The sequence below is a fragment of the Asterias rubens genome, chromosome 11 (assembly GCF_902459465.1).
Source record: "Asterias rubens chromosome 11, eAstRub1.3, whole genome shotgun sequence".
NCBI classification, from domain to species: Eukaryota; Metazoa; Echinodermata; class Asteroidea; order Forcipulatida; family Asteriidae; genus Asterias; species Asterias rubens.
In genome coordinates, this window is record NC_047072.1 from 9,765,828 (window position 1) to 9,792,546 (window position 26,719).

General features: G+C 37.0%; 3 protein-coding genes across 3 annotated transcripts; 1 reads left to right on the plus strand and 2 right to left on the minus strand.

The window, feature by feature from the left end:
* The first annotated feature begins 1,839 nt into the window (after positions 1–1,839).
* Positions 1,840–8,392, plus strand: LOC117296280. The gene is made up of 7 exons (XM_033779121.1): positions 1,840–1,914; positions 2,116–2,495; positions 3,362–3,539; positions 4,588–4,915; positions 5,707–6,003; positions 6,812–6,976; positions 7,668–8,392. Exons 2-7 carry the CDS (start codon positions 2,144–2,146, stop codon positions 7,797–7,799), a joined length of 1,452 nt encoding a protein of 483 aa, XP_033635012.1. The 5' UTR covers positions 1,840–1,914; positions 2,116–2,143; the 3' UTR covers positions 7,800–8,392.
* Positions 8,393–10,477: 2,085 nt separating this feature from the next.
* On the minus strand, positions 10,478–14,560 carry LOC117296829 (microsomal glutathione S-transferase 3-like). The gene is made up of 5 exons (XM_033779902.1): positions 14,349–14,560; positions 13,360–13,424; positions 12,844–12,901; positions 11,497–11,569; positions 10,478–10,924 (listed from the first exon to the last, which is right to left on the minus strand). Exons 1-5 carry the CDS (start codon positions 14,475–14,477, stop codon positions 10,824–10,826), a joined length of 426 nt encoding a protein of 141 aa, XP_033635793.1. The 5' UTR covers positions 14,478–14,560; the 3' UTR covers positions 10,478–10,823.
* A 3,590-nt stretch (positions 14,561–18,150) lies between these two features.
* On the minus strand, positions 18,151–20,829 carry LOC117296828. The gene is made up of 3 exons (XM_033779901.1): positions 20,765–20,829; positions 19,663–19,859; positions 18,151–18,870 (listed from the first exon to the last, which is right to left on the minus strand). Exons 2-3 carry the CDS (start codon positions 19,843–19,845, stop codon positions 18,481–18,483), a joined length of 573 nt encoding a protein of 190 aa, XP_033635792.1. The 5' UTR covers positions 19,846–19,859; positions 20,765–20,829; the 3' UTR covers positions 18,151–18,480.
* Positions 20,830–26,719: the final 5,890 nt, after the last annotated feature.

A 26,719-nucleotide genomic window follows, 5' to 3' on the forward strand; every position in this document is an offset into this window, starting at 1 on the left:
TGTGATTTACATGTATATAGCCTGAAGAAAAGTCTATAAAAGCCTCCACAATGTGTACATATATGTAGATAACATGCAGCTTTTTTACTTGATAAAATTGTTTTACTTTCTTTTAAGGACTAAATATCATGCCATGGCACAATTTCATAGAGCTGCTCAAGCTGAACATTTTTGCAGGACAGTGTTCTGCTTAGCAGAAATGCGCAGAATACCAGTCACAAATTGTACTTGTGACATGGTGTTTTTGGCTGGTAACTTTATTCTGGTAAGCATACATGTAATTTTGTTGTATTCATCAGCTATTTTGTGTGCTTAAAGACACTGGGCACTATTGGTAATTGTCAAAGACCAGTCTTCTCACTTGGTGTATCTCAACATATTCATCAAATAACAAACTTGTGAAAGTTTGAGCTAAATGGGTCGTCAAAGTTGCGAGATAATAATGGAAGAAAAAGAACCCTTATCACGCGAAGTTAAATGCCTTCAGATGCTTGATTTCAGGACCTCAAAATCTAATTCTGAGGTCTCGAAACCAAATACGTGGAAAATTACTTCTTTCTCAAAAACTATGTTTCTTCAGAATATCAACGCCTGAGGTAAGACCATATCGATTGAATAAACGCATTTATATAACACCCAAGCAGATCCTTGCCATTTGATTGGAGGATTGTCCGTCACGTGATAGCAAATAAAAGTACCATTGCACGCTGAGTCACTCACCGTGCTTTTTCGTTCCATCCGAAAAGTACCATTGCACGCTGGCAGCGTGCAATGGTACTTTTCGGATGGAACGAAAAAGCTGAGTAAAAACATCACTGCGTGCGCGTGTCTTTGGTAACGCAGCAGGTGTTACTGCAAGAAGGCATAGTAAAATTACTAGCATTCGGCTTCTACAGTTGAAATTGTTTATTTTGAAAGTTGTATCTTTCAATCAAAATGACAAAGATCTACTTGGATGTTATATAAAACAAATAATGAATGTTTTTCATTCGTGCAATGGTGCGAATATGTTCATTCGTTGAAAGCTGGAATGTTCCATTCAACTCGGCTCCGCCTCGTTGAATAGAACATTCCCTCTTTCAACTCATGAACATATTCGCACCATTGCACTCATAAACATTCATTATGTGTATAATAATTCATTTTGGTTTTGACCCATTATAGCACTGATGTGTGTTAGCACTGTAAACTTGTTACTTTCCCCAGTTTCCCCTGTGAACAAAAACACCACAGGCATTTTACTCGGGCATCAGTTGGGATATGTACGATTTTTTTCACAGAACTCGGGAAAGTATCTGTATCTGTTCGGTACTGCACACAAACTCCACTATCGGGATATCAATGGTGCTGAGTATACATTGCTAACACACATCGTTGTATATGGGTAAGTAAAAACCGAAATGAATATTCTATTAAAGCATATAATCTGATTGTGTAATTAATTAATTAGGAGTATTAATGTTGTTTGCTCGTCCCATGACTCAAGAGAAGGTAGTATTAACAACTAATCACCTATAATACCCACTTTACTTACTAAAGATATAATCTCCAGTACATTGCATAGAAACTGAGTTGGTGATGCAATTGCATTTTTAACACTTGCTCCACAAAAGAGGCGTCACAAAGTCTCTGTAGAATCGAAAGTGGAGACAGTCCACTGGTGTTCTTTTTAGAGTTTCACTCTATCAAGGTATGGTATAGTAACAAGTGAAATTCTATATTTGGTGTGCGGTATAACACTATGTGTGTGTCTACTCTGCCAGGTAGAGTTTGTTCTTTAGAGAACAGTCTTGCTGTATATTCTACTACTGTTGAGTAGATTTTGCTAGTGAAAAACAAGTGAAATTGCATTGCAGGTAGCCTTGGCTGTAGAATCTATATCCAACAGTTCGATTAAGGCAGTGGACACTATTGGTAATTACTCAAAATAATTATCATCATGAAACCTTTCTTGAATACGAGTAATGGGGAGAGGTTGATAGTATAAAACATTGTGAGAAACAGCTCCCTCTGAAGTGGCGTATAGTTTTTGAGAAAGAAGTAACTTTCCACGAATTTGATTTTGAGACAATGGCTGAAGTATAAAACAAGTTTTTTTTCTCTCTTGTTTCACAGATTGAGTCCGTCACCACACAACGTGAAAATGGCAACAACACTTAATCTTCCAGTTTTCCTCGCACTAGCAGCTCTCAGCAGTCTCCTTGCCAATGCCGAGCTTAACACCATCGTCTTCACCCCAACGCAAGAAGGCACTCAAGCCTGCCTGATAATCATACCTGGTGCGGAGATCTCCGGTGGGCGGTACAAGCCGTTAGCAGAAGCCATACAGGCCTCCTCACCTCTACAGCTATGGATTGGAATAACCTCTGGGTACAGGAGGGACACCCCGAACCCCTTGGAGCTGACGACTGCAATTGATCTTGCCCTGTCTGATCTGAGGGCTGCTGGGATGGGCATCTTTGTGCCGGTGTTTATGGCGGGACATTCTCTGGGAGGTAGGTTTTCGTTGTTTTGTTTTCTTGTTTGTTTTGTTAATAAGCTAGCATGGGTGCGTTTTATTTGTATTAGCCAATAAGTAACTTGCCATTGATTGATCACTTGCCATTGATCAAAACAGTTGTTGTATACAGTCGCAAAAGTTTTTTCTATAAATTTGTGGTCGAACAAAGAAATGTTGACTAGAGTGAGATTTGAATCTGTGGTCTCCAGATTAACGCAGCGGAGCTCTAAATTATGTAAAACATCCCTAGTCGGTTTCACTTGTGGTCTTGGTTCCATCTAGCCAATTTACTTGAGACGAGCGTGTATCTGCATCTTCTTTCAGCGTCTTTACCATAAGCCATATTGAGATATGATGGACACGCTCGTATGACACTATTAGGTTTGGGTAAATTTGTCTGTGTAACCCAAACCAAACAGTGCCCTCATATGGTGTCCACCATACCCTGATACTCAAAAAGGCTAATGTTCTTGATTGGCCTCCCTATTGGTAATACAAATTACTCAAAATAATTATTAACATAGAACCTTACTTGGTAACAAGTAATGAGAAGCTGTTGATAGTATACACAATTGTGAGAAACGGCTCCCTCTGAAGTAACGTAGTTTTAAAAAAAAAGAATTTTGATTTTGAATCCACGAATTCGATTTCGTGACCTCAGAATTAGATTTTGAGGTCTTGAAATTAAGCATCTGAAAGCACACAACTTCACAAGGGTACTGTTCACAGGTTTGTTATTTTATGCATTTGATGAGATACACCAAGTGAGAAGACTGGTCTTTGACAATTACCAATAGTGTCAAGTGTCTTTAATACTTCATAAAACAAAAGCTACAAACAGCATATTATTTCTTTGTCTAGGCGTATTTGGACAGGACTATGCGGCAAGCAATGCTAACCGAGTGGCTGGAATTCTCTTATGGGGCTCTTACCTTACCGGTGCTAATCGAGACCTGGCTTCATACCCTGTACCTGTGGCCCAAATATCAGGTGAACTGGATGGCTTGACACGCGTCACAAGGTTCATTGATACTTACAGGTATGTCTGCGATGTATTTTAAAGAGAAAAAAAATACTACACAACGGAAAAGCCCCATTTAAAGATTAGTTCATTTTTCGCTAAACAACTCTGAAAGTATCCATCTTTTTCACTGAGTGGGTGTGTTCACGTTGAATTACTTACATGTAAGTTATTAAACTTAATGTTTGAGTGGTTAATCTGACTGGGGCAGTCAGCAGCCCTCCTGGTTTGTGCATGATCCAATTATATAATAGATGTTAAATTTTCATCGGGGATAAAGAATATTATTTGTTGTTTTTTTACCCATACACCGATGTGTGTTAGCACTGTATTCTCAGTACTTTCCCGAGTCCTGTGAAAAAATATCACAAGCATATTACTGGGGTGGGATTTGAACCCACGACCCTTGCAATTCTAGAGCAGTGTCTTACCAACTAGACTACCGAGATTGCCCGGTTATAGCTAGAGGCAGTTTAAATCTTATGTTTTGGCAGCGAATACCGCAACGATCTATATAATAGATGTTAAATTTGCATCGGGGATAAAGAATATTAACTAATGGAACGACTTAATAAATGATCCAATTAAGTCCATTGTTTGGAAAAGGAACTACATGGAGACACCAGGTGTGAGTTGCCAGATAAAAAGGAACTGTTATTTAAGCCCCTTTATGTAATGGAGCTTTCCTGTTATAATGACATTAATACCTGTGGGATACCTTTTTGATGATACTCGTACTTGTACATGGCTAGCAAAATACTTGTACTTGATGTCCATACTCAATACTACTCTGAAAACGTATTCTGACTCCGATATGGTTAAATTACTACTTCTAATTTTGCTTCCTTACATGCAATGCAAGGAGTAGAAGAATGTAGCTCTGGGACACATCAATTTGAAGTTGTCTTTGATGTGTTCATGTTTAGAAGATAGTTATCATAACAAATTCATATTAAGGTCGCCTTCAAATAAGTAAAGAACTTCTAGACCAGTGTTAGTGTTAGAAATTTACCTCATAAACAGCGACAAAGTCCCCGCAATTGTTTTTGTAACTTTTACATTTCAGTGAAATGGAAGCATTAGAGAAGACCACACCAGGATCAAACCTTCGCAAACCGGTCATCATTCTGGAAGGGCTCAACCACGGCCAGTTTGCGTCTGGAGACATGCCCCCGAACGTAGTGACCAATGACATTAAGTCCAATCTGACCTTTGCACAGGCGCATGATTTGATTGGTCGAGTATCTAGTGACTTCATCACGATTACTTTGGAGGCGGAGCTCAATGCTACGGGGAGGGTGTTGAAGGCTGTTGAGGATACTGGGATATTTCTTGAGCCGTTGATGGAAGCAAAGACTGTGGAAGCTGACGGAAGCTGGATTTCTCGTGGTCAGGTAAGAAATATCACATTTACATGTGTATTATTTTTTTGATTTTAGGGAATTAATGTATTGCTTTTGGTTATACCCTTCACGGATGTGTGTATAGCATCGAATTGAGTTTGAGAGTATTTTAGTTTAACTGTTTGTTTTTGGACCCCCTTCACTAAATGCATGTAAGAAAAGTTTTCAAGAAAACAGTGGACCTTGCTTGCCAGTTTGCACTGCATTGTGGCTAAAACAAAAGAAATGTTTCTGAACAATAACTCAAGAATGCGATTAATCTCAGCGGGGCATTTGTGTTTGTCAATACACCATTCTAGTTCTCATTTTTTTTTTTTTTAACAGATGACTAACATATTTCAATCTATATCGTGAGAGACACCATTAAAAGCAATACCCTGGAATTTTGTTGTAATAAAAAAAAAAAAACTTAAGTCAGTGTCTAGTCGAGTTTGAGTGACGAGTCACCAGAGACTGGTTCCAGTCTGAGTTTGAGTCTTTTGCCAGTGGGCGTGTGCCGAGAGGTTAAGTTCACTCACCTGGACTCTCGCTTTGGTGTTTTTGATCAGTGGGGTGTGGGTTCGAGCCCTGGTCTTGACACCTGTAGCCTTAGCTAGACACATAACCATAATTGCTTCGTCTTTCGAATGTAGCGTAAAGCCTTAGGTCCAGTGTGTTGTGTAATGCACGTAAAAGAACCCAGTTACATTTGTTGCTACGAGAAGGGGCTGCCGAGTGCTGCACTTTCTTGAAACAAAATCACAGTCACTTATCTTTTTAAAATTTAATTTGATTTGTTCTAGGAAGCAATCATCAATGTGCCATCAGATCTAGCTAAACGCCTCGTCGTCAAATGCGACCCCTACACCAATCAGCGTGACTTTGCACAATCCAAACCCTCCGTCACCAAGGAATCCACAGGGATCGTTACAACGAAAGCCAAATCAAAAGCCAACGCTCCAAGGAACCTTGGGGATGTTTCACTGACTCCAAACTCTGCGTTTGAGATCGCAGCTAAGATGAAGAGACAGGAAGCCGTGAATGAGATACTCGGAGGACCTCGGTATAATGACACAGTCACATGTAAAGAGATCAACATGGTACGTGTAATCATACTGAGGGCCTTGTCGCATGAGGCAACTTTTACAGGCAACTTGGAGGCAACCAATTCAGTGAATGCTACAGGACCACTTTGGTAGCATTTAAGCAATTTTTCAATAAAGTCCCCAGAATTTTATTTAATACTTTAGATTAAAAAAAAAAAAAAAAAAAACACTAAAATATTACATTTAGGAATCCAGACAAGAGAACGGTTGGAGAAAATCTCCGCTGGACAGACAAAAACAAAAACGACAGACGCTAAACAAAGTTTTGATAAAAAGGCAAATTAAATAAATGGAGTAGGGGTTAAAAGCTGATAAAAAAAAGTATGTGAACAAATAAAATGTGAATGGATTCTCTTCTTGGAGACTGCCTGGAACTGGTTGCCTGTAAACTGCTTCGTCTGACATGACCATTATAGAGGCTATCTCAGCTGTAAAGAGATCATCATGGTACGTGTAATTACCCCTTAATCCCTTTCCACTCTACTCTATTTCTCTGGGGTTGCCCCCGGGGAAGAAAAAGCTCTCTCACTGTTACTGCGCTCTAATACTAAACTGGAATCATTCCAGAACTGCCTAAAATCCTACTCTTCTGAGAACAGTTTCCCACAGACTGCTCTTTCGTCAAACACGTACAGTCTTTTTTTGTTTATAAACTGATTTCTTAAGCGCATTGAGAGCTCCTTTGGTCCTAAAATTCGCTATGTAAGACACTTCGCAAAAACAATAAAAAGGGAGGTTTTGTCTAAAAATCTTACTCTAAAGTTTAGTTTTAATATTTTATTCCCCCCACACTCGATCTTAGATGGCACTGAAGTGGGCCGAGGGTGTAGCATCCTCTGCAGCACTGAGTCGCTACGCAACCCAAGGGAGGCAGATGAAGTTCAATTCAGACATTGCTACTTTTACTGGTTCTAGCTGGCTTGATGAGAAGCTACGTCTGACCTACAATACTAATGGTGATGTTGTGGTAAGCACCTGCTTTATTCGCTTGAGTCTTACCTAATAAGTAAAAATGTCCTTAATGTTTTTGAGTCCCTTTTTTAGACACTTTTTTTCAAAAAAAATCTGAAAACGGTGTCAAAGGGAACAAAGTTAATAAAAGCTGATTACGCCCTACATGTAATTGGTAGAGGCTTCAAAAATCAAAAGAAAATAATAAAATGATGGAGGACTGCATGGTTATTTAATCGTACTTGTAAACAAAGGCCTAGAACTTTACCACGTAAATGATAAAGTTCAAACAGTGAGCCCCACTGTAGTGGCAAACTGTTGGATGTATGTGCTGTCACGGTGCTCATTCACGTCGGAAGGCAGCACGATGATTGACGGTCTGCACCGGGCGCGAACGTGGCGTAAATGACTCTGACTTTCTGATTTCAGACGAAAAATATTACATTCCTAATATATAATAAAACAAGAGCAGCTTGGGTCAGCATCAAGACCTGTGTTTCACTAATCATTTCCAAGCCATCCCTCTCCATTTCAGCAGTCGATTTCACAAAAACTCTTCCTAACTTAAGACTAAGGACAAGTTAAGTTAGGACGAGTTACTCGTCCTAACTCGAGATAAGACGAGTCCTAACTCTTTGTGAAATTAACGGCTGGAATTGTAGACCAAGTCCAAATAGAACATCTTCTTCTACTTTTGTTTCTTTCAGGTAACATCAGTCTCCCTACTAACATCCGTCAGCTTCCCCTTCCAGAGCATTGCTGGCATGCAGTATTGCAAGCTGTTGTCTCCGTATCGCGCCTTGGAATGGATCTATGTGGACAGTCTGCGCCCATACTAATCCCTAGGTGATTATTAATCGACGATTTATCGGTCAAGAATCTTCTTACTTAGCTTAATAAGGAAATCATAGTTTTGCATTTTGGTTGTCTTTTTGTGGTTTTTTTTTTGTGCCAGGAGTGTCATCCTTAACCGACATGGTGCACTGGAAGTTTTCAATATATTATTAATATTGTTAAAACACCGAGTCTTCTCACTTCTGTTGCCTAAAGGAGATTTGCGAGTGTTTTCAAATTCAGCTCATATTGGTTCTTGTCTTTTGCAAAAATTTCCAGTCCTGTTAATACTGTATTATTGGTATTACTTTGAAGCAGAAAAATATTGCTCAACACATTTATTCTCCAATCTATATTATGAGAAGAAACACTTTATGTCTCAAGACATTTTCTTTGTCATATTTCTTCTGAGCAAGATATGACTGAGACTTACATATGTCCTCGTGGAATCAATGACAACAATTAGCTTCTGTAAATCTGTGCAGCATTTATTAAATACTTTGGTTGTAATAGTGATCTCAACCTACTAATAGGAGACTTTCCAACGCTAGGTGGCAGCAGACATACCGGGTAAATTTCCATTGTTTACGTAGTTCTGAACATGCACATAATTCTGAGAACAATGGATTTACCCGGTAAGTCTGCTGCCCTCTATCGTCCCAGAAAGTCTCCCATTATAAATAAAATACAAATTTGTTAGAAATGGTCAAAGTGTATGTTTATAAAAGACTATACCTGATGAAGAGTGGATTCCTGAATACAACATACATGAAGTGGGAACATGTTTACATGCGTCACAAAATGAGAATTTTCCCTCATAAAGGCAGTTTTATTTTTATCATTAGGGAATGTTTTACCTACAAACTTTATGTAGTAGATGTTAATTTGGGCATCAGGGATAAAGATATTGCTTGGTTTTTGCCCCTACATTAATGTGTTTAAAGCACAGTATACTCAGTACTGTGAAAAAAAGTCCACAGGCACGTCGCTCGGGTGGGATTCGAACCAATGACCTTTGCCATGCTAGGGCAGATGTCTTATCACTTGACCACCGAGCTAGCCCGGTGGTTGGAGGCAGTCTTACCGATGTAAAGGCAAAACCCTCAAAAATTAACTGTGTTTGTAAATAAACATGTTACATATCTATGAATACAACTTACAATATTTTGTTGGATAAATACAATCTGTTCAAAAATATACAAACAGAACTGAATTTTTGTTAGTACAAAATTGAAAAAAAAAAATCATAGAAAGTGATAGTATAACCAGACAGATTGTGGATAAAACAAACGAAACAAAATCATTCATTTAAACATCATTGCTATGTTTGAGTAAACTAATCTTAGAAACAAAATATCAAGGAAATCCTTATTTATTGACACAATGCTTAAAAAAGAAACTACATCATTGGTATAGTTTTCACTTTTGTTGGCAAAATGTGGATGAAAGGTCAAAAGTGGATGAAACCAAATAAGCTGATTTGCAAAAACAAACTTAGATTACAAAAATTGTTGGAAAATTGAAAAGCATACTCTCAGGACCTCCATGTACATGACTTATGGACACTGCTTGTAAAGCAATGTGCTGACATTGTACATGTACCACTGGGGCGTTGCAACCAAACAGGTCCGGGGCTGCAGGGTTTTAAAGGCACTGGACACTATTGGTAATTACTCAAAATAATTAATAGCATAAAACCTTACTTGGTGACGAGTAATGGGGAGAGGTTGATAGTATAAAACATTGTGAGAACTGGCTACCTCTGAAGTGACATAGTTTTCGAGAAAGAAGTAATTTTCCACGAATTTGATTTTGTGACCTCAGATTTAGAATTTGAGGTCTTGAAATCAACCATCTAAATGCACACAACTTTGTGTGACAAGGGTGTTTTTTCTTTCATTATTATCTCACAACTTCGACGGCCAAAATTGAGCTCAAATTTTCACAGATTTGTTATTTTATGCATATGTTGGGATACACCAAGTGAGAACACTGGTCTTTGACAATTACCAATAGTGTCCAGAAAGGGTTTAAGAAATGAAATAGAAGACCCAATGACCGCGTTGTTATTGTTCACCATGGGCCATGAGCGTAAAAACTGGTGGATTACTGATGCTTTATATCCAGTATTAAAAAGTATTACAACATTAATCATAGTCCTAGTAATGAAGGTTATAATGCGATTACATAAAATTATTCAAAACATTACCCCAAAAAAAGTTAGTACCAAAAATAACAAAATTTATCATTTGATACCCATTCAAATGGTTTGGAATATTTAGTGATGATTTGGACTTGCAATTATTGCGCTTACAAACAATAGTTGTGAACTCAAACTACCTAGCAACAGCAAAAGCAACAACAAAACAGGTCTGATTGCCAAATTATATTTATCCTTGGAAGCCCATGCTTTTGTGTTTCTGTCTAACGTCCATGTGAGAAAGGACCTCTGGCACCGAATATACCTCCTGGGCCCCATATCAAAGTAGAAATTGTTTATCAACAATTTCCTGCTTAGCAGAACTGAGCAGGAAACCCGTCATAAAAGGTACACCAGACATGGTACTTTGGCTGGTAACCTTATTTTGGTCTGCATAATTTAGTTGTGCTTAGCTGAAACTTTGTGCTTAAGCACCAAAAGTAGCTAAGCACAAAACAGCTTTGCTTGTCACATGGTATCCTGCTTATTTCTGCTTAGCAGAACAATGTATAGTGATGAAATTGGGCACTGAATACAACTGATTAACCCTCCTACTCTTTATGCCATTTCCAGTGACCACCAGTTTATAAAAAACGTTGAACCGCACGGTTTATGAATGGTAGCACTTGGTGTGTTTTGTTGAGATGCATTTACCATACTGCTGCCAAATAGGAGGCAAGCATAGTTTATCTTTCATTCAAAACCATAGTGGATGATCTTGAATGATCAGGAATTAGGTGGGTTTAACTAGTCGAAAAAACAAATTAATCTGTTGGCTAGCCCAGTAGGTGTGATGATTATTTGGCTTCCTGGGAAAGGTCTTTAAGATCTACACAACGTTGAGGAGGTGTAGAGCTAAGGAAATGTTGCAGCCAATCAGAGTGAAGAGTGCAAAATACCCATAGGCTCCATTCAAACGCTTTGCTGGATCTATAAAAGAATTAGGAGAACAAATAATCAATGAGGTCTTTCAGACACACTACTAAAGTACCTGAACTCTTGGTTCAAGCCGACGGTTTAACTCATTGTTCAACCAAATTGAGTTAAACTCATGGTTCTCTAAGACAGAATCAGGTTTATCCCCGAAAAGTTAGACCGTCGAGCTGGAGAATGTACCTTTTAACACTACACGTGTGGACAGAATAAAAATGACATAATGCACCCCCGTCCTAAAATTGAACCATTTATGGTTTAACTTTAATCTGCTGTCTGAACACAGCCAGGTAAGTTAAACACTGTTTTATGACTAGTACAGATAAAGCACTCAACACTTATTTGTATGCTATTCAAGCTGTTGGCTTTTCTAGAATTACCTAAACTCCTTAGAAGTATGCAGCCCCAGGAATGAAAATCAGTAATTCTTATTAGAATACTTTGTAAGACCAAGAAAATGTTGACAACTTTTGTTGCTCATTTATAAAACATTGTTGATTAATTTTGGTAAGGACATGTTTACAACTCGAAAAGTAATTGGTTACAAATAAGCAATACTGGTTATTTACCTCCAGTGTAGTAACCCAGTGCATACGAGATGCGACTGACGACCCAAACAACTCCACAAATGGCCGAGATACGCTAGTTTGGGATGGAAGAAAAACAAATTATAGTCACTTCATTGTTTTTGTGCTCGTATATTTCTGAATATTTTCAATCTGAAATTTCACTGATTACGAAGTTCATTCCATCTAAAACGCTGTCAGAGTTGAGAAAGGACGTGCACAACAAAACTTGTGACTTAAACAAACATCAGACAGTTTTGTTGTTACTATATGTACATGTTTGACTGAAACTTGGTATTATGATCTCTGAATTATGTACAATTTTCACATGTTGTCTGGATTGTGTTTAGTATACAGATCTCGGTGGGAATTAGTTTACTCTCCCAAAAACCAACGATGTGTTTATTTGTTTAAAGGAACACGTTGCCTTGGATCGGTGGAGTTGGTCTTTGAAAAGCGTATGTAACCGTTTGTTATAAAATACATGGTTAGAAAGGTGTTAAAAAAGTAGAATACAATGATCCAAACACACTTGCCTTGAAATTGCGTGGTTTTCCTTTTACTTTGCGAACTAACACGGTTGGCCATTTATGGGAGTCAAAAATTTGACTCCCATAAATGGCCGACCGTGTTTGTCGACGAGGTAAAAGGAAAACCACGCAATTTCGAGTGATACTTGTGTGGATCATTATATTCTACTTTTAAAACATCTTTCTAATCATATGCATTCTATAACAAACAGTTACATACGCTTTTCAAAGACCAACTCCACCGATCCAAGGCAACGTGTGCCTTTAAACTTTAGCTTTATAAACAATTACTCCACTGTTGACTGTTCTGAAGGTCAATGTAGGATCAATTGGAACCTGCCTGATTAAATTTCCATCCGGAGGGAAACCCAAGGTAACTCCAGCGGAAAGCAGCAGGGACATCCTAGTTGCATAGTGCAATGCAATGTCAAGTTTTAGACTTGTTTCATATACATGTATCAAGTTTTGGATTGGTGTAAAACAGAACTCGACCAGAAAAACTGAAGACATCAAACTGAACTTACAGGATGTATTCGAGTGAGGCTTCCGGAAACGCCATTGTAATAAAGCTGTTATGAGCTGCATGGGGGATCTGAGACAAGCAAATGGTCAACTTGTTGAGGTTTCGATCAGTATGGTCCGACTGTCTTCAGGGGAAGGGATGTCCTCATGAAGACAATCAGAACATCCTGATCACAACGTCAGTTGTTGAACAAACTGGTCCTACTCAGAGCCACCTTAACTCATAGGAAACTTATGATGTCTCCGCAAACCTCACTTGATTGTATCTTCACTATGCAAAGTTTCACATTCTACTTACTGGATGTTGAAGACCACCAAGGAGCAATAAGACAAGGAAGAACTGCAAAACTTCCAATCTGTGAACAAGACATAATGAATGTCGGAGCAATTAATACAATCATTAGATACACAACAGTATTGATATACCCACGCGTACATCCTTACGGACTGTGAAAGGGGGGGGGGGGGGGGGGACACACCCTGTTTCAGCCCAGGAGGATTTGGCAAGTTGAGTTTAGTTTGATACATTGTGTACATGTAGCCTAAATTGGTTAAGTGTAGCCCTCACCTTGAAGTGGTAGCGGCCTTGTGATGTTTTTGTTAGGCGACCTCTCATTACAAAAAAACTAACAATATTAATCTCAGCTCTAACCCCCGACCCCCCCCCCCTCACCTCCTTAGGTGTAAGAGACATGACCAAGGACTACAACTATATGGGCTCTGTCCTTATCACTTCAAATGAAGAATTCAATTTGAGAAGCAAATTTTCAAAACTAAGTCAATTTCTAAAAGAATTGAACCAATTTGAACTTACGTATTTTGATGAGCTCTTTGGATGCAGTTAAAGATTGGATCCTTATCACTGTACATGTCCGGATACTGAAAAAGGAAAAAAACTTTTATTGAGTTTGGGCAATTACATCATCCCTACATCATCTTTGCATGGCCCAAACCATGAAAACACCTGATGTTAAAAGTATTTTTTGTCTTCTTCAAAACCTTTTGGAATGCTGTGTATCACTTGAAAAATGAAAAGGAATTTTATAAAAATATTTATAATCAACGAGCTTTCCTTTCAGATTGAAATTAGTTTTTTTTTTCTCTACGGTAACCACAAATCTTGAACTTTGTGTTTAAGTTTAAAAACAAAACTGATAAAAAATTAGGTAAACCATTTTTCTTTATACACTTTTCAAACATAAGACTGTATGCAAACAAGTTTTGGGAAAGTTTCTGTATCCTGCCACCACTTTTTCATATTTTTGTTTATGAAATAAAAAATAAGTATAATATTTACTCACTAAGAGATTCTTATTTCAAAATTGGGTGGTGGCAGGATATAGAAAGCTTTCCACCAGGGCCCAACTTCGAGACGAAAGGCACAAAAGTAAGCACAAAAAAACTTGCTAAGCACAGAAAACTGTTGATTTAACCAGAAACATGTTACCAGCCAAACTTGCATTAAGTTAACACTGTTGTCACTGGTGCCCTACTAATTTTTTGCTTAGCAAAGAACTTTGTCAAGCAACTTTATTAAATTGTGCCCTGCGTACACCGACACATTTTTGGACATTTTGCCATCGATTTAAATGCACAAAACTTGGGCATTATTGAGTCAACTTTCCGCTTGCTAGTACTAAATTGTGCTTATAAAAAAAACATAGCCCAGTCATACCTACGGAAAGTTATCCGGAGCGAGTCACACCCCTACCCGAAAGAGGGGGTCGAGTGTTTAGGCTAGCGCTTATCGCAACCATGCAACCAACGCTAAAAAAGCGCATGAAAATGCAAAGTCATGCTCACCTTCACGCTGTACTTCTTGCGAGCACCGCCGACTTTGAAGCCCATCCAATTGACGACAACCCAACTGAACAGCACTGCGAGTACAACATACCCGTACTCTTGGGGCAAAATTTCAGTTATTGCTGCCATATTTTAGTTAAGACAATAGTTGATTGTTAAACAAGAACTTGTCAATTGAGACGCGGTGTGGGTCTTTGATCTGCTTTGGTTCCGATGCACCTGTTCTCGACCTTTGACCTAACGGTGTGCGATATCGCAATTGACCGGAGGTATAGAGCGCCAAAAGGGGCAAAATGTGTGGTAAGTGAATTTTATTAGATATTGTTATTATTTGGTGTTTTCTGGGAACTATTGGTTTGTGAATACAAATGTTCATCATCTTGAACGAATAACGGCTTATGGTGTAGCGGGGTGGGGAGCCTTGCCCCTTAATGAGGTAGAAAACAAACCTCGAAAAGAATTTATGGCCGGATGCATCATCCCTCCATTTGTTCTTGTATAGCCCCCTACCGAGAGTGGCCTTCAGCCGTGTAGGCTGGGTAGCCTTGTCCTTCTCCAACCAGCAACCACACATTCGATAATAAAAAATATTTTTTTAACACCAACCACACATTCGAAAAGGAAAACATTTTTTTTAACCAACCACACATTTGCGAAAAAAACTTATTTGGACACCAAACACACATTCGAAAATAAAAATATCTGTTGACACCAACCACACATCGATAATAACAAGATTTTTTGACACCAACCACACATTCGAAAATAACATATTTTTTTGACACAACCACTCATTCGTAAATAACAATATTTTTTTTAGACCAACCACATATTCGAAAATTTAAAAAATTGGACACCAACCACGCAATCGAAAATTGATTTTTTTGGACACCAACAAACTATTTGAAAATAAATTATATTTGACACCATACCACACATTCGAAAATAAAATTGTTTTTTGACACCAACCACACATTTGAAAATAACAATATTTTTTGACACAACCACTCATTCGTAAATACACAATATTTTTTTACACAACCACACAATCGAAAATTAAATTATTTTTTGACACCAATCACAAATTCGAAAATAAATTCGTAAATACAAAATGTTTTTGTACACAACCACACAATCGAAAATAAAAATATGTTTTGACACCAACCACACTTCCGCAAAAAAGGTATTATTTTTTGACACCATACCACACATTTGAAAATAAAATTGTTTTTTGACACCAACCGCATATTTGAAAATAAAAATATTTTTTGACACCAACCACATATTATTAAAAACAAAAAACATCACACCAACCACACATTCGAAAAAGATAATATTTTGGACACCAACCACACATTCGCAAATAACAATATTTTTTGACACAACCACTCATTCCAAAATAACAATATTTGTTGACACAAACCACACAATCAAACAAGATATTGTTGACACCAACCACACATTCGAAAATAAAATTATTTTGTTGACACCAACCACACATTCAAAAATAAAAATAATTTTTGACACCAACAAACTATTCGAAAATAAAAATATACTTTGACACAACCACTCATTCCAAAATAACAATATTTGTTGACACAAACCACACATTTCGAAAATAAAAATATTTTTCACACAACCACAGATTCGACAATGAATTTTTTTTGGACATCAATCACACATTCGAATAAAAATACTTTTGACAACCAAAAACGAATGTTCATTTAACGTTATTTTATTAACCAAAAGTGAACTAACCATTAATACCAAAAACAAACGTTGATTAAACGTTATTTTATCAAACATATATTAACCAACCATAAGAACCAACAACGAACATTGATTAAACGTTATTTTATTAACCAAAAGTGAACTAACCATTAATACTAAAAACAAACGTTGATTAAACGTTCATTTATCAACCAAATATTAACCAACCATAAGAACCACCAATGAACATTGATTAAACGTTATTTTATTAACCAAAAGTGAACCAACCATTAATACCAAAACAAACATTGATTAAACGTTCATTTATCAACCAAATATTAACCAACCATAAGAACCAACAACGAACATTGATTAAACGTTATTTTATTAACCAAAAGTGAACCAACCATTAATACCAAAAACAAACGTTGTTTAAACGTTCATTTATCAACCAAATATTAACCAACCATAAGAACCAACAACGAACATTGATTAAACGTTATTTTATTAACCAAAAGTGAACCAACAATTTATACGAAAAACAAACGTTCTTTAAACGTTCATTTATCAAAAAAATATTAACCAACATAAGAACCAACAACGAACATTGATTAAACGTTATTTTATTAACCAAAAGTGAACGAACCATTATAAGGCAGTGGACACTATTGGTAATTGTCAAAGACTAGCCTTCACAGTTGGTGTATCTCAACATATGCATAAAATAACAAACCTGTGAAAATTTGAGCTCAATCGGTCGTCGAAATTGCGAGATAACAATGAAAGAAAAAACACCCTTGTCACACAAAGTTGTGTGCGTTTAGATGGTTGATTTCGAGACCTCAAATTCTAAATCTGAGGTCTCGAAATCAAAATCATGGAAAATTACTTCTTTCTCGAAAACTATGGCACTTCAGAGGGATCCGTTTCTCACAATGTTTTATACCATCAACCTCTCCCCATTACTCATCACAAAGAAAGGTTTTATGCTAATAATTGTTTTGAGTAATTACCAATAGTGTCTACTGCCTTTAATACCAAAAACAAACGTTGATTAAAGGTTATTTTATCAACCAGATATTAACCAACAATAAGAACCAACAACGAACATTGATTAAACGTTATTTTATTAACCAAAAGTGAGCCAACCATTAATACCCAAAACCAACGTTGATAAAAGGTTATTTTACTAACCAGATTTTAACCAACCATAATAACCAACAACAAAAATCCCTGCTTATCCGCGGAATACACTTGACGTGAGCGCGGAATCACTGCTCGAAGTGTTCGCTGCACAGCGCTGAAAAAGACGTCGGACCGGACGTCTATTGCTCTTGTGAGTCTGACTTTCGCGGCCCACAACCGCCAAAACTTGGGATCTGCATGAAACAAAGTCTGCCTCGATTGACGTCACAAAAGGGGTAGGCGGAGTCACCCCCCAAACAACTTTTCTATTTTGTTAACTTATAAATCGTGACAAACAATTACTAAAACAGTTATTTTATTGTTCATAAGCATATACTCTTATGTTTGAAAGAAAAACAAAATATATTTCCAGGTATCATTAAAGTCACCTGGAAGTGGTATTTTGTCAAAATAAAGCTTTTGTCACTAAAATATGTGTTTTGATGAGTGGAATATGAATAAACAATTAACTAAGGTTTAAAAAAATTAGTTTCTATGTTATTGACAACTTTGAAAGAAAAAAAACGACCCGAGAGGGCGCTGTTCGTGACGTCAATCGAGGCGCGATGAATCGCATGCAGTGCCAACACAACATAGTGACGCTTGCATGCCCTCAAAGTTGAAACAATACCTGATTTGTTTTCACGTTAGGCAAATGCTCATTTAGGTTCGTTACGTCTTTCAGGTACCTTCTTCGACTTCCCCACTAGCTGGAAAAATTATTGGGATGCGTCATGTTTTAGAAAAGAACTTTTCTCTTCATGTTAAAATGTGCAGTGTATTGCGGATTCGATCGAGGCAAAGTCTTCCTCGATTGACGTCAAAAAAGGGGTTGGCGGAGTCACCCCCACACAACTTTATTTAATTTTTTAAACATATAAATCGTTAAAAACAATTACTCAAAAAAATTATTTTATTGTTCAGGAACATAATTATACTCTAATGTTTGTGAAAAAGAAAAAATTCTATTTCCAGGTGACTATAACCTTCCCTTTATCGGGAAGTCTAGTCTGTCTTGTGTATCCGTTTTCTGTCTTCTGTATAGTACTTTCTGTTGTTTGTCTGTCAATAGGTTAAAAAAAGCCTCTGCCTTAACCTAATTGTTGTCGTAATTTCAGCTTCTTTAAAAATATCTTTAAGTGTCTAAATCATTGTGAACTTTGTTAACATGTGTAACCGTACGGGCAGCAATAAAAATAAATGTGTAAATGAAATTAATATTAGTGCACTTTAATGTCTAATTATCGACGCTCTTAAGGCTCCGAGTGGAGTACCAGACTACGATTGGCATGAGAATTTTTAAATAACCGTTAAAATGCAAAGTTCCCGCCGCTCCCCTGCGACCACCCTCCCACTGCGGGCACTCCGTATCAATATCTCCACCAACTCCATCGACAACTTGCTTGAAGTTCCAATTATTGGCCTCGAACGCAACCGATAGATAATTCACTTCGTCGGGTGTGAAGACACCGTTCTGATCCATCTTCAGGAGGACGAAGAACTCTTGGTCGAGAGGTAACTCCGTGTGATGGCAAGACGTTAACTGTCCTGCTTCTGTGATGTTGATTATTGGAGGCAGATCTCCACCTTTAAAGACGCAGATTACGTCCATAGTTGCGGTGTATGCCTGTAACATGAAATAATGATCATCATTAGAACTCTGTTTTTTCCCTCGTTTTTTTTATTCTAAATCTTCATTCAATCAAATTGGAAATAAGACCGAAATGAGTTCTCATCCTCATAGCTTGCTCAGCCATTGACGGTTGACTGTTCAAAATATATTTCAGTTCATAGTTTTGGAGTAGTTTGGAAAAAAAGGTCAATTCGAATTGAATCAAATTGAATTGACTTGACAGTTTTGTGAAAAGGGTTCAAATGGAATGTGCCTAAACTATTGGTGGGCAATTGAATATTGACCAAATAATATTCTCATTCCTCATTTCTTTAAAGCCATTGGACTTCGACACTTTCGGTAAACAGTAATGTCCAAGGCCCACACTTCGTGTATCACAACTTCTATATAAAATAACAAACCTGTGAAAATTAAGGCTCAATCGGTCATCGGAGTCGGGAGAAAATAACGGAAAAACCCACCCTTGTTTCCGCACGTTTCGCCGTGTCATGACATGTGTTAAAAATAAATCCGTAATTCTCGCTATCGAGAATTGATATTGTTTTAATGTTTTCTCAAAAAGTAAAGCTTTTCATGGAATAAAATTTCAAGAGAAGTCTTTCACCATTATCTTCTGTAAACCCTGTAAGTTAATTGTAAATCTGTGAACTTTTGTTTAGTTTTCTGTACCGAAATTGTCCAATGGCTTGAAGAAGTTACTTGAGTGGCTTGAGTTACTTTTTTAACTGGGAGCCAACCAAACAGCCCCAGTAAACAGGTTCTTCAAAACCACAATTCATCACCTACCGCGGTATCAGCTGGTTCGTCAAGCATCGGGTAATGTGCGGTTACATAACCATAGACAGCAATGTTCGCCTCTTGTGTCTGCTGTGCCACTGTCATCTCCTCCCAGTTGGGTACTGAACAAGCTTGAACAGAGTAGCTACCGGCTATTAACAGGAGAAGGGCGACAAGTTGGGAGTGCGTCATGTTGCTATCCTTGCCTGATGGTTGAAATCATTTGGTACAATTAAGAATAGGTTTTCCCGGCCAATTTCAGCAAAAGATCATTTTATTTCATTAACATGCGTCTAAATGCATTTAGTTTTTATGAGTTAAACGCACTCAATTTCTAGATTTCATAGAAAAACCTACGGAAAAATTTAGATATGTACGAAAGCCCATCATCAGTGCCCTCTTCATTCTCGAATGAAGTTATTTTCTACTTTTAATCGATAAATGCATTGAAAATATAATTAAAATGCTTTGTGACAATATCAATAAATTGAGACTTTAAACAAATGCATTGGAAATATAAATAGCTGCATTGAAAACATATTCGATCCTCCATAATTATGGCAAACTTTGTACAAACATTTTTTGATAGCGCCCTCCTTTGAATCCTCCTCCTCAGCCCGTGTTAATTTCCCATAGGGGGAGTGAACTCCGGCGGACAGAATTCCCTGGGACACCGGTTTTATTTGTTACATAATCATTATAGGATTTGAGGCATTGCACGGTGAGGTGTCAATGTATATTTGGTTTGCGGTAACAACATGTGTGTATCTACTTGCCAGGTAGAGTTGTTCTTAGGGAACTGTCTTGCTTTATTCTACTGCCGTGGAGTAGATAATCGGAGGTTCGGGAGACTTCTCAGTTCTGAAAAGAACTGTCTTGCTTTTAACTATTACCGGGGCGGATGGTATAAAAATTAGACTGGACTACTACTTTAGCTTATAGGATCGTAATTAACTGTACTGCCGCGGAGTCAGTTCTGAAATTGGTCTCAACGTTTCGACTAGCTAGAATAAAGCAAGACAGTTCCCTAAGAACAACTCTACCTGGCAAGTAGATACACACATGGTGTTACCGCAAAACAAATATACACATAATCATTAAAATACATTACCAAAGGCAACGACTGGTTAAAGCAAGAGTTGCGTTCTTTTACGGATCGGTTTTCACCCTAGTGTAGTGTAGCCGTGCTGGAAGTCGTTAAATCTCGTTGGATGTAAACGGCACTGGAATAATTATGATCGACATGTAGACCGGATTGTTAGTGTGGGAATGGCCCTGAGTGGTACCAGTGTGCTGTTGTTGTTGATTCTGATCTATTCGTGAATAGACATTTTCCATTGTTGATAACAAACAAGCCAAGCTGATTGGTATGGACCGCCGCGCAGTGGGCCAGGTCAAGGTCAAACTGCGCCAAAATAGGCAACTGGTGGTTGTTTCAAAAATCAGTACTTCCATTTTGTTATTATTCTTAATAGTCCAGGGGTATGTACAAAGAAAGACTAATGAAAAAATCTCTTCAAAATTCGGGTTATGACTTTATTTAGACACAAAATGGTAAAAAAAGTGCGGCAAAACCGTTGAACTTAATGGGTATTTTAACTTGCTGCCCTGAACAGCTCATAAAAGATAATGCCATAAAACCGTGTCGATGGTTGTTTATAGTCTATATTTCATGAAAGTTGTATTAATAATTAGTTTAATTTCTGTTTACTGTTTGAAAAGGTCTGATAAATCCCATAAAATGTCTCTCGATTTTCATTCATTTCAATCAGAGACATAAGAAATATAAAATGCCGCCTATTGCCCCTTTAATTCTAACTTTTTTTCAGTAGCCTGAACCTTCAGAAACAGTCTAAAACCAAATTTGGTTGCGACTTTTTGCGACTTTGGAAATTATTCAATTTTGAAGTTGTAAACCCCTGTGATAAACGCCTGTTTTGCCTCAACCACCTGTAATGACTCGTGCGTGTGGCAACGGTCATATTTCTCTGTTTAGCATCAAAGAAAGACCACCATTTATGAGTACCGCTTTTAGAAACCCTTATGAAAACATGAAAACACTTTACATCGCAAAAATTTGTTTACAAACTGTTTCTTTGATATGCTTACGTTTAATTGAAGAAAAAAAAATTAACAAAACGCATATAATAGAAGTTATTAAACTCTTGCCGACCAATCACGATTCAGGACTATGATGACGTCATAGACCTTTAAAACCATGACCATCAAATTGTACGTATCAGAAAATCCCTTACAACAAACTTTCCATCATAAATATGTTTAAATATAATTTTCATCAAAAATATGTTGAGATATAATTTTTGCGCACTTTGATTCAATGGGAGACTTTCTGGGACGATAGAGGGCAGCAGACTTACCGGGTAAATCTATTGTTCCCAGAATTATGCGCATGTTCAGAACTACGTAAACAATGGAAATTTACCCGGTATGTCTGCTGCCACCTAGCTTTGGAAAGTCTCCTATTCTGGCCCACTGTGCGCCGATTGCCGTATTTCAAGGGAAGTCTTTCACCATTACCTTCTGTAAACCCTATGAGTTATTTGTAAATCTGTGAACTTTATATTTTTGTTCTGTTCAGAAAGTGTCCAGTGGCTTTAAGAGATATTGTACCCCAACCTCAACATTCTGAGAAAATACATCCCGCGATTGGTTATAACACTATTATTTTGAATGTGCAACCAGGGGCCCAGTCTAAATGGGGATAGCCTTGGAGTTCGGGTGAGATAGTCGACCATTGGTTGATTTTGCCTGGTATCCAGGATGTATTAAATGCAGTGGTTGACAAATGCATCGCCACCCGAAATCACTGGTTCCGCAACAAAGACAGGTAGTTGCGGAACCAGTGATTTCGGGTGGCGAATAAACTAAAAAATATAACTGTATGATGTAACCACATGATTATAATGAATGCTGGAACCGAACGTTGGAACTGCATGTTGTGAGTGAATCATACAATTTCCAACCGAATAAATGGAACCACACTGAAGCCGCTTTACGAAACCGCAATATATGAAACCCCCCATGATTAAAAAAATCCAATCCCCTTGAAAAATAAAATAAAACAAAAGCTCTTTTTAGAAACAATTAACACTTGCTAATTGGTAATCTAAATCACAATCAAGAGTTGTATGAATTAATGAGAACATAAAAGAGAGTTCAAACAAGTCATTTTAAAGTTTCAAATTTGCAGGGGTAACAATTTTATTGAGGAAACTTCTACTTATTACTACATCAATTGACCAGGGCCCAATTTTATAGAGCTCTTAAAGACGCTGGACACTATTGGTAACTGTCAAAGACTAGTCTTCACAGTTGGTGTATCTACAATAACAAACCTGTGAAAATTTTAGCTTTTTGTGTTTTTGTGTTTTTTTTCAAGATGACAGACTTATCTTTAAGTTTTAATTTTCGCCTTACCTAATGGCTATCATTTTGGGGATTTCCTTTTGAGATTGTTTTTTTTTTATTTTTTTTTTATTTTTAATTTAATTAATTCCCTTGTTTTCCTTATTTCGTGAAAATGTCACGCTAAAGTGATTTTATATATTTGTTTCGGTGTATATACTAGAATATTTATTTAATGTTCGTTTTTGCTATTTAATAGCAATATTTAGTATGCTTCTTTATTAATGTGGATTAAGTGATGTATGTTGTCGTTTGTAGAATAAACGGAGTAGAATAAATCCAATCGAGAAAAAAAAAAAAAAAAAGAGAGTTCAAACAAGTCATTTTAAAGTTTTAAATTTGCAGGGGTAACAATTTTATGGAGGAAACTTCTACTTATTACTACATCAATTGACCAGGGCCCAATTTTATAGAGCTCTTAAAGACGCTGGACACTATTGGTAACTGCCAAAGACTAGTCTTCACAGTTGGTGTATCTACAATAACAAACCTGTGAAAATTTTAGCTCAATCGGTCGTCGAAGGTGCGAGATACAAATGAAAGAAAAAACACATTTGTAACGAAGTTGTGTGCTTTCATGCTTGATTTCGAGACCTCAAATTCTAAATCTGAGGTCTCAAAATCAAATTCGTGGAAAATTACTTCTCTCTCTAAAACTACAATACTTGCGCTTAGAAACGTTATTAAGCGCGGTATAAATTTGTATTATTGCTATTATTATGAATACTTCAGAGGGACCCGTTTCTCACAATGTTTTATACTATCAACCTCTCCCCCATCACTCATTACCAAGAAAGGTTTTATGCTAATAATTATTTTGAGTAATCACCAATAGTGTCCATCCTTTATAAGCACAACAATTTTCTTAGCATGAAATTTCTTCCTTGAAGAACAGGATTAAGACCAAATTTCCATTTATATTGCATATTGCTTGTTACTGGTATTCAGCTATCAATTGCTTAACCTGAAAATCACGTGAAGTTTGGTTGGTAATCCTGTTTTTGTCAAGGAAGAAATTTCATGCTAAGCAAATGTTTGTGTTTAAGAGCTCTATATGAAATTTGGCCCAGTTCTTTATTTTGGCCGGAGCAGACGATAATGTCTTGCAGCATGTAAATTATAGAAATGTCGTCACGCAACACGTGAACACGCCTGCGCCTTGGGCCTGGGTGTTTTTACAAGATGGCGTCATCATGCTTTAATTAAAAAGGTGAGAATTCTTTTTGTAAACACAAATTTATGGATAATTATCAGTCAATACCACTTGGAAAGATATTAAAATTAATTATTTGTTATTCGAGATGAACCTAGTCCATGTTTTTGCGGTCCAAGTTGGCTGTCAAAACCAAAAACTTGCTATTTGAAAAACGATCCGCGCAAGCATACATGGCCTAGGGTCATTCCATGTCAGACCAACGCACTTTTTTACCTCATGTCTTCCGATTTTGATAAAAATTGCTGTGCTTGTAGGTCCTAATGAGCAATGAATGCACACCAATTTTCAGCCCGATCGGACTTTCCATGTGGTCAGGGCAGAAACCACTAAAATCTGACATTTTTAGGGTAAAATACCACCTTTTTGGTAAAAATATGTCATAACCATGTCAATTTTTATCACATATATGCAAGTTTGGTATCAAATTTATGAGAATTGCATGCTCAAATCAATGCTTTCATCAAAAATAAATTTTCTGAAATGTAGATCACTGTAATATGTTATCGTGACCTTTGACCCCGTTTTTGAAATAATGTATCATTCCAAAAATCAACGAAATAAAAATCATTTGATAGAGCATGTCTTCCTCTATCAGAATACACTAAGAAACAGTTGAGCTCTAAAATACCACCTTTTTGGTAAAAATATGTCATAACCATGTCAATTTTTATCACATATATGCAAGTTTGGTATCAAATTGATGAGAATTGCATGCTCAAATCAATGCTTTCATCAAAAATAAATTTTCTGAAATGTAGATCACTGTAATATGTTATCGTGACCTTTGACCCCGTTTTTGAAATAATGTATCATTCCAAAAATCAACGAAATAAAAATCATTTGATAGAGCATGTCTTCCTCTATCAGAATACACTAAGAAACAGTTGGGCTCTTCAAAATGTACAAGTTTATGACTTTTTTTGTACAAGTCACTATGATCTTTAATATGTTATCGTGACCTTTGACCCAATTTTTGAAATAACGCATCATTCCAAAAGTCAATGAAATGAAAATCACTTGATAGAGCATGTCATCCTCTATCAGAATCCACTAAGAAACAACTGGGCTCTTCAAAATTTACAACTTAAAGACTATTTTTGTACAGTTGGTAGGTTACAAATTAGTCAATTTATACATGTACTTTACTTTCTAAATAAATAAAAATAAAAACTTTACAAAGTTACTAAAATTGTTATTGGTTTGGGATTTTTTCATGTTGAGGGCTGATGTGGTCTAACCTGAATCATACTTTAAAATACCAGCAGTGACGCACCTAAGATTTAATTTGGGTTGTGGGTGGAGGGGGTGGGGGGGGAGGGCATTTTTCCGAAACAAAATTCTTTTCAAGATGGTAAACAAAAAATGTCACCATGCTGCAACTCTGACTTCATCGGAAGGTTAGCATGCCGTTTCGTGTGCTATACGGTTAAATGGAAATCGCAAAATCTGCTGCTGAGCAGCTCTATTAAAATGGGCACTGAAGTCAGAGTTGCAGCATGGTGAACAAATTGTTCTTGAGGATTTCTCAGAAAGTTACTATGCATTAATTTGTTGTTCAAGATTCATCACAGGGGGGTTAAAGTAAGACTGCATAAGTTTGTGGTCTACTGAAGAAAGGCAGACAGCTTCTCCATCTCAACCTTGATGTAATCTCTAACTGGGATCACTAATAATCACAGTGGTGCACCCGAAAGGGGGGGGGGGAGTGGGGAACGATGGGTCTGGGGGATTGATCCCAGCCCCTCCAAGGTATTCAATTTGTTTGTTTGATTTGTTTTGATTTTTTGTTTTACAATCTTCGAAAGAAATCTTTGGGGAAAATATGGTCCACTCCCAAAAAATAATAAATCCTGGGTGTGTCACTGCTGATAGTTTAAATTCTGATTCTGGTTAAACCACATCAGCCCTCAACAAGAAACAAATCACAAACCATGAACACTTTAAGTAACTTTAGAAACAGAAGAGTGAGGTTTGTTGGTGGATTTATTATGTAAAGTATATAAATTGACTAGTTTGTGACCTAACAACTGTACAAAAATGGTAATAAAATTGTAAATTTTGAAGAGCCCAGTTGTTTCTTGGTTGATTGTGATAGAGGAAAACATGTTCTACCAAGTGATTTTTATTTTGTTGATTTTTGGAATGATGCATTGTTTCACAAATTGGGTCAAAGGTCACGATAACATATTAAAGATCACGGTACTTGTACAAAAATAGTCATAAAGTTGTAAATTTTGAAGAGCCCAACTGTTTCTTAGTGGATTCTGATAGAGGAAGACATGCTCTATCAAGAGATTTTTATTTCATTGATTTTTGGAATGATACATTATTTCAAAACTGGGTCAAAGGTCACGATAACATATTAAAGATTACAGTGACCTACATTTCAGAAAATTTATTTTTGACAAAAGAACTGATTTGAGC